The sequence below is a fragment of the Salvelinus sp. IW2-2015 genome, linkage group LG1 (genome assembly GCF_002910315.2).
Source record: "Salvelinus sp. IW2-2015 linkage group LG1, ASM291031v2, whole genome shotgun sequence".
In the NCBI taxonomy this organism is placed as follows: domain Eukaryota; kingdom Metazoa; phylum Chordata; class Actinopteri; order Salmoniformes; family Salmonidae; genus Salvelinus; species Salvelinus sp. IW2-2015.
Genome location: NC_036838.1, coordinates 49,052,488 through 49,061,319, shown reverse-complemented (window position 1 = coordinate 49,061,319; position 8,832 = coordinate 49,052,488). Strand labels below are relative to the sequence as shown.

General features: G+C 44.5%; 1 protein-coding gene across 1 annotated transcript; it reads right to left on the bottom strand.

Moving 5' to 3' along the window:
- Window positions 1-1,118: 1,118 nt before the first annotated feature.
- Window positions 1,119-6,948, bottom strand: LOC111969278 (MON1 secretory trafficking family member A). Its single transcript, XM_023995312.2, has 5 exons — window positions 6,816-6,948; window positions 3,733-4,137; window positions 2,743-3,508; window positions 2,490-2,637; window positions 1,119-2,285 (listed from the first exon to the last, which is right to left on the bottom strand). Exons 1-5 carry the CDS (start codon window positions 6,946-6,948, stop codon window positions 2,145-2,147), a joined length of 1,593 nt encoding a protein of 530 aa, XP_023851080.1. The 3' UTR covers window positions 1,119-2,144.
- Window positions 6,949-8,832: the final 1,884 nt, after the last annotated feature.

Here is an 8,832-nt window from a genome sequence, read left to right as displayed (position 1 = left end):
CCTATGGGCACAAACCCACTGCCGCTGGACCAGACAGGACTGGCAAAAAGTGCTCTTCACTGACGAGACGCGGTTTTGTCTCACCAGGGGTGATGGTCGGATTCGCGTTTATCGCCGAAGGAATGAGCATTACACCAAGGCCTGTACTCTGGAGCGGGATCGATTTGGAGGTGGAGGGTCCGTCATGATCTGCGGCGGTGTGTCACAGCATCATCGGACTGAGCTTGTTGTCATTGCAGGCAATCTCAACACTGTGCGTTACAGGGAAGACATCCTCCTCCCTCATGTGGTGATTTCCTACAAGACAGGAATGTCAGTGTTCTGCCATGGCCAGCGAAGAGCCCGGATCTCTATCCTATTGAGCACGTCTGGGACCTGTTGGATCGGAGGGTGAGGGCTAGGGCCATTCCCTTTAGAAATGTCCAGAAACTTGCAGGTGCCTTGGTGGAAGAGTGGGGTTACATCTCACAGCAAGAACTGGCAAATCTGGTTCAGTCCATGAGGAGGAGATGCACTGCAGTACTTAATGCAGTTGGTGGCCTCCAGATACTGACTGTTACTTTTGATTTTGATTTTCCCTTTGTTCAGGGACACATTACTCCATTTCTGTTAGTCACATGTCTGTGGAACTTGTTCAGTTTCTGTCTCAGTTGTTGAATCTTGTTATGGTCATACAAATATTTACAGTTTGCTGAAAATAAACACAGTTGACAGAGAGGAAGTTTCTTTTTTTGCTGAGTTTATAATATTTGAAATTATTTATACTTTTAATTTTGATACTTAAGTATATTTTAGCTATTACATTTACTTTTAATACGTGAGTATATTTAAAACCAAATACTTTTACTCAAGTAGGATTTTACTGGGTGACTTTCACTTTTGAGTCATTTTCTATTAAGGCATCTTTACTTTTACTCAAGTATGACAATTGGGTACTTTTTCCGCCACTGTAAATTAATCAGCTACAATACCCTAAAACCCTAACAAGCTCCAGCCATCACACCCCATTAGCTTAGCACAACTCTGAAGGCAATTAGGTAAGGCATGAAACATGAGGGAAGGCTTTTGATGACTTTCAATGTGAATGTGAAAATTACAGTATTTTTCTTAATCAAATGTGATGGACCCATGAAACACTTATAATTTGTGAGATAACAAATATCATATTAATACAGACACCTCAGAGAATACCATCTTAAAATAAAGATACTTTTCCAATTACATCATCTTTGACAGTGAAAATCCATGATCAAAACATCAATCCAAGCAAAAAATGAAGACACACAAATAATCATTAAAAAACTATCTTTTGAGAAACAAAACAGTAATCATGGTAGAATTTTCACATTACTCTTGCAGTATGCAGACAAACAAAATAATGAAATGAATAAGTATATTTTTAAGTATGCGCATATGTGCCTAAGTAGAGCGCATGGGGCTAACTGCATTACAGTCATTAAGTGAGATTAATCTTTTTTTGGTTTCATCAATTATTGGGCTAACTATAAGGTACTATTGACAATATTGACTCTATTGAGTCACAGGAATGTGCTTTCCCCAGAAAGTTAACCGTTGCCCTTGACATGCATCCCCTAGCCAAGCAAGAGCATCTTGGTAAACATAAATCAGCCCCTCAGGCGCATACTAGAGTTAGATAAAAACAAATGTAGTTCCTTTTCAAGATGGTCAGTCTCTATTGGCTATGTTTGTAGGTTACTGCTAAAACAACACACAGCATTCCTCATGTCCAGGTAGTGATTCCATACAGTGAGTTTAAAATAATCATCTTATAGCAACARGGACAGCATCACAGATGTTATTGTTATTAATTGAAATGTCTGCTGCGTAACTCTCAATTCCCATAGGGCAATCACCGTAATTGAAGCAAACAATTAAAATCAAAAAATTATGTTTGATAAAACATAGCTGTACCCTCATTGTGATGACCTCATTGGACCCCCTGATGACCATAGACTGAAGGGTCTGCAAAGAGCAAACACAGACTGCATATGCACAACAGTGATGCATGATGGTTTGTTGGCATTATATCTATGGCCTCCAATGGTGTCCATCAGACTTCAATGTCATGAGGCGAGTTTAGAGTGTCAGTGCTTCTTGAAACTGTAGCTAGTTCAGATGGGGGCTCAGTATGTCAGGGGACTAAGGATGAAGAGGCGGTCCTCCTCCCTCCTGATCCACTTCAGCAGCTTATTAACAGCAGCCACGGCCATGGCCTTGGTCCCAAGAGGACTGAAACAGAGGTAGAGCTCAAAGCCACTGGTCACCTAAAGGAGAGGTAGGGTAGAGGTGGTGGAAGAGGGTTTAGAGGGGAGATTAATAACAATTGTACTACAGATACCCCCTGAAGAGATCCTTATGAACCAATATATTTCTTATGCACTGCAAGACTGAATTGTAACATCTACAAGATGGTATCAATAAGATGAGATGTATAACAATGCAATTCTATAGCATAACACTATGCTTACCCAGGCCAGCAAGTTCTCAGTCTCTCCACAGCGGTAGATGGAGCGCAGGGGACGTGTCGGTTGGTGCAAGCGGCTGTGGAGGTACTGGTACAATCCCATCAGCCTCTCCTGCTCCTCTAAAGATCGATATGGCAAGGGCAGCTCAGGGCTGATGGAGAACACAGAAACAGAATGGTTGAATTGGTGGTAAGACAGGATAGGAGATCATGTGTGCCATCATGTGTGTCTGATGTGTCTGATGATCCATACTCACCTAGTGTAGAGCCCTGAGCTCTTGGACTTGTACAGAAAGTGCCTGAGCTCTGGGATGCCGACTTGGGTGACAGAGTAGCTGGGGCACTTCAGCGCCTCCTTCAGGGACTGGTAGGCAGTGCGTCGGCTCAGCCGCTCCAGGAAGCGGCGCTTGCAATCAGACAGGTTAAAGAAGTCTTCCCGGTCGGTGGACACCAGGATGAGGCAGAGGTCAGAGGCAGGCTCCAGGTAGGAGATGTGGGCATGGAAGAAGCCAGCAGTGTTGAATTTAGGGAGGCAGATGGGCGTCCAGCCTTCGCCATTGCGGAAAGATGACGAGGAGCCCACCAGGTTGAAGAGCAGGTGCAGGTCCATGTGGTGCAGGTACTGGTCCTTCTTGCGCACCAGGGTGACCAGACGGTCCCCAGCCAGGAGGATGGAGAAGACCAAGCTCTTGGCCTTGGCGGCCTGAAGGCTGGAGGAGACCAGGTCGCGGGTGGAGCTGGCCAGGGGGAGGCAGGTGACAGCACTGAGGAGCAGGCCCGGGTCGCGGTCCAGCAGACGCAGCAGGTTGTCAGTGAGGTGCTCGGAACCTGCCAGTAGGCGGCGCAGGTCGTAGTTCTGCTTGTGCTGGAAGATGTGGTTGAGCTGGGTGAGGGTGAGCAGGCTGACAATCTGGTAGTAGATGTACTGCAACTCACGCGTCAGCGCTCTGTCTGACTGACAGGTCCGGGACACACCCACCAGGACCAGAGGAGTTTTGCGAAGGAACACCACTTTGTAACCATCTTGAACAGAAGATTTGAATGAGAGGGCAATGAAACATCTACAGTACTAGTAGATAGGTGCAGCCTTTCTTGCAATATGGCATGTCTTACTGACAGAACTACCGACTGAGCTTTCAATTATGTAGCCTACTTCATAGTTGTTCACCATGTTTCATTGACAAAAACTGCAAGCTATCTAACTAATTTGCCCCTCCACAGAGATACTCCCTACATCTTCTACTTACCTGCGTGAATGGAGCGGATTATATTCTTATCTGCCTCCACGACAGAGACCAGTGCCATCATGACCCCCATGGTGCTGGAGAGGGCTTCCTCTGTGCCGTAGCGGGTGTAGATGGGCTTGCCTGCCTCGCTCAGTACAAACACATGCTTCCTGTGGCTACGCCAGACCTCACTGCACACATCCTCTTCCTTACTCCTGTTTTCTGGGCGCTCCTCCTCTACCTCCACCTCCGGCTGCTGTTCCTCCTGGGTCTCCTGCTCAGCCCCCAGACATAGAGCCTCCTCCTCTGCTGACTCTCCAATCACAGTCTCTCCTTCAGGTTCTGGCTCAGTAGTCGGCTCACTGTCAGCAGTCAGGTCCTCAAAGGACTGTGCATGAACAAACATGGCACTTTCCTGGCCAGCACCTGTGGAGATGAGATCATGTGTTTAATACAGTGATTCTGTACATAAACCCATCCTCATCAACATCTGAATACAGGGGGGAAATGTATGGCTTAACTGACTGTCCTGACAGCAAACCCTGGGTAAAATATTGGTATTTTATKATATCAATTGATGAAACAGTGACATCTAGCAGGCAAAAATATTAAATGAGTACAAGCGTAATAAAGTAAAAGTGAAATCAGTTTATGGATGTTCTTGGAAGGACAGAGAACTGAACTGCTTCAACTGTGCTTTGACTACAACACTAACAGCCATTCCAGACAGAGGTCATAAGTGGTGTGCATTATAAAAGCCTCCAGTAGAACAGCACTTTGATGTGAGTTCCTAAGGGGAATGGGAAAAAGAGGGAGGCCATCTTTCATTGAATGATGTACGAATGTTTCCTGGACAGCAAGTCATATCCTATTTAGATAATAATCTAAATCTAGATGACACTTCCATCTGCAGTAAGAGTTCCCAAGCCTTTTCCCAGGTCAGACTAGGATTTAAGTTCTCCCCTGGAAATATATAAAAACAGCATGCGATAGAATCTGAGGGGGGCTGAAATTGTGTAAAAAWATATATATTTTCAGCTTTGCTTTTCCCTGGGTGCTCTTAGTCTTTGTTATTTTAGCTAATCATTTATATTTGTATATAAATTACATTTCAGCTTTTGGTTTTTAACATGGATTAGTCTCTACAGTCCTCTTGTTCTCTGCTTTGACTGTTTGTGCTCTTTTTATTGTTTTTATACATTTCCCGGTAAAGTGTATTGCGTTGCATCCGTGTCTGAAATGTGCTATATAAATAAAGTTCAATTTGAAAAATGAATGTACCCCTGTTAAATGCCCACATCAGTAGAAATAAATGTTTTCGTACTGAAAGACAATGGCCAGTGCTTACCCAAGATGTTTCACAACAATTTAAGTTGATAAGTCATTGTTTAAGTAAAGTATGACATACTTGGGCTTGAAGTGACAAATCCGAACTGCCTACTTCTTGCAAATCCGTGTGAATGTTTTGTCCTATGATATGACATACAAATTCTATTCAGCCTACGTTTCATTTCAGGGCTGGGTTTTATTTTAATGTTACCACCTACCAGCATGGCATTGTTAATTAAATAGAAAAAGCAGCTGCAAAGTTATTCCTCTTGATGAGCCAAACTGAGATGAGCCAAACAGCCTTGTGTCCACTTGGCCACCTGAGCCATGGAACAAATAAAAATAGACGCTGCAAACTTGTGTTTACGCACATCCACTTTTTTTTATCCATCTTTCAATAGTTCAATAGTTACCGGAGCTTCATCTTATTTTTCAAACTATTTCTATGGCGGATTCGCAGGCGCAATTTATGGAAGATGCCAACATTTTGGAGATAACAATAGATGGCGAAGTCAAAGATGTTTCCATCTGTGGCAAAGTTTTCCCAAAATCAATGCTAATCACAAATCCAGCTCCAGAACCAGCCATAGAGCCAACTGGCTAATCTTTTTAATACGGTGTAGTAACAACAGATAACATTAGCTAGCTAAATAAGGTTAACATGCTCGCTAGCTACACTGACAGCTGTCAGTGCCCTATTTGTTAACGTTTACCAAATCAACGTGGAAATTCCCACACCCAATTCATGAATACGTATAAGCAGCCTTTGTTATTTTTCAGAGGTGGAACCTCAACGTGCATTTCATCTCTAGGACAGGAAATTACGTCGATGCCAAGAGGCGGGCCTTTGAAATGTTCCTTTCCAGGGCCCGAGACTTAATAGGTTCATTGGCCATGCACTGRCAAAGTATTGGTAAAACTCATTGTATGCCATTTTTATCCCACTCAAGTTGTGTTCTGATTATGAGGGGGTCCCTGAAGAATTTGCTATCATAAAAGGGGTCTCCGGCGCCAAAAAGTTTGAGAACCCCTGCTTTAAAAGAAAGAAATCACTCCTGAAGAATAGAGTACTGTATTTCCTTCCCAAAAACAAATCTGTATCATGACCTTCAGAAAAGGCATATAAACAAACGTACCATATCAATCATAATCCAACATACTCTCAGTCTGAAACAGAACAAATAAGACAAGCAAAACCTACCACTTATTTCAAAGACCACTTATTCTAAATCCAGGAAGCAAGATATGTGGATGAGAAAGGATACATGTGAGCTCTTGTGCAGCGACATTCCTACTCCCACTTATCCAGCTAACACACACTGAAGGCCTGTTCACAGAGGTTGCATGGTTCAAAATGTGTCAAAGCGYTTTCTTGGAAAACATCAATTCAACAGTTATTTCATACTGCCGTCGCTCTCGTGAAATTGTGGCATAGCAAGAGCTGTTAGTTCAATCAATAGAACATGTGGCTTGTAAAGTATTTATTTGAAACTATTTCCAATTAAGTAGTTAATAATAATGATAATAATTAGGTCTATAGTTGGCKAAGTGCAATATTATAAGCAGCCCATTTACCCTCTGTTCAAGTGGACACATTTCAATTAGAGAAATATACATTTTCTGTCACCATAAAGTGGCATTGTTCAGAACTATGACTGGATGTGTAATTCGAACAGGGGAGCTGGTCTGTAGTAACATGACATCTACAGTAAGTAGGCTACAAGTGGATATCGGTCACTGGAAAGTGATGCCATTATTAGAGTAGCCATGCCCACCTGGTTCTGTGCCCACCACCAGGCCTGGAGTGGGGCTTTCAGACCTCTCGTTGCGGAGACGGTCCACTGGTGCCAGGGTGCCATTCTGCTGGACCTCCCACGGTATACCCTTGTTGTGGACATATACAGCCATCACTGCTGCATAAGTTACTACAGGGACAACCACCTGTAACACGGGATAGTAGATACCAAGTCTGTCAACATCTGAAACAGTGAGTTTCAGTATTCGCATCGGCTTAGTCTCGTGTTGTTGTACACATTGACTCCAAGTTGAGTACACTGACTGTGTTTTTCTGTGACTATGTATGCATGTCATGTTAAAGATGAGAGTGAAAGACGATTGGTACAACAGTCGACAACTTCAGCGGATCTTCGAGCTGTTCTTGCTGAGACAACACTTAGCTATCTAGCTAGCTAACGTTAGTTTGTTAGCATAGCTAGCTAGTTCTGCAGGTAAATAGGATAGTTAGCTAGCTAGCTATTGCATTTTCCTGTGTACACAAATTATTTTCAAATCATAGCTACCTTTAATTTCTTCGAGAAGAATTGAAATGCATGTTAAATGTTGTAACGTTATCGTAAACTGTTGTTTGACTCTTTGTGTGTAGAATAATACCACCTCTAGCGGGCGCGCATCTCCTGACGGAAGTACAGTGCCTTTATTATTGAATTATGGGGAAGTAATTCCTCACCATTTTGAGTGCATTGGGTACGTTCCCGAATGCGTCTATTTTACGTTTACGAGGATTTGCATGATGCTGCGTAGATTCGTTCATATTTTGTACATTTACAATTTTCAGTGTGCCAAACTCGCTAGTTTTGTGGTGGTTAACAATATTTCAATTTAGAAAGTATGCGATGGTCTAGCTCAGACTAATCAATTTCACGGCATAGCTCAGACAAAGAAACCAAAAAAAAGTTATCTGAGAGTACCACTTTGATGACAAGATACACACAAGGGGCAGATACTTTTACTTTTACTTTTACTTAAACCTGCTAGGTAAAATCACAGTTGAAGTAAAACAAAAAAAGACATAAATCAAATCCTTTACCTGGTTGCTGTTTTTTTTGTCTGCCTGTTTTTCCCACAGGGGGTTTCCCCTGTGTTTGCAGAGGTACTGGGTAATTTATCCCTCACCGGGTTCCTATTCCTCCAAGCGGGTCACAACATAGCTCTCCCAGGGCGTCGGAACCCTGCTCCGTGGCCTTGTTGGCTTGGCTGAGCTTATGGCTTCCCTTTGTGACAGGTGTGATGGTSGCATCCCCCTGGAGATCTGCATACCTCGTGTATGCACTGCCTGGGTTTAGGCCATACTGGATGCCTGTTTTGTGTGGTGTTCTTAGATCACCTYCACCTGGCGCGATTGGAAGCCATGCACAAGTGGGTTGGCCAGGCTGGGGTTCAGGCTGGGGACGAGCTCCCTCCCTCAGGAGTGATGCGGCAGCGAGTTGTTAGTCCCTCTACTGGGCCCAGTGCCCCTCCAAGGAAGTGTGGCCAGAGCCACCGCAGGCAGAGCCCATCTGCTGCCAGTCCTGGACGGGGGCATGAGTTGGACCGCTGGGACCACCTTGAACGGAGGGCGCATGCCCTGTGTCAGGAGGTTGATAMCTTCGATGGCAACGACAGCAGTTCCCTGTTGGCCAGTGATAGGRTGTTCCTGGGGGACGATGCTGGCAGCGGGGCTTCAGCGGCTCGAAAGGCTATGAGAGGCCTACTCACTTGGGTAGCCACTGCACTGGTCATCAACTGGTGGACAGTGAGGACTCTCCATCTGTCCTCATCTCTGCTGAGTTCTGCGAGGCCTTGCAGGGGAGCTGGGCCTCTGCCATGGCCGGGGGGGGGGTCGTATCCCTCTGCCATATCCCTCACCGGGTTCCTATTCCTCCAAGCAGGTCACGACATATGCTCTTCTCCGTAGCCTTGTTGACTTGGCTGAGCTTATAACTTTCCTTTGACAGGTGTGATGGTGTCAATAGTCACCAGCATAGTGACGTGCCTGAGGGACCCATGCGCTCG

Excerpts from the sequence above, each read along its gene's own strand:
- LOC111969278 (XM_023995312.2), bottom strand. The coding sequence starts at position 6,948 with ATGGCTGTATATGTCCACAACAAGGGTATACCGTGGGAGGTCCAGCAG. Across the intron at positions 2,638-2,742 it reads AGCTCAGGGCTCTACACTAG|CCCTGAGCTGCCCTTGCCAT; the intron begins GTGAGTATGGAT and ends GTTCTCCATCAG. Across the intron at positions 2,286-2,489 it reads CTGAGAACTTGCTGGCCTGG|GTGACCAGTGGCTTTGAGCT; the intron begins GTAAGCATAGTG and ends CCTCTCCTTTAG.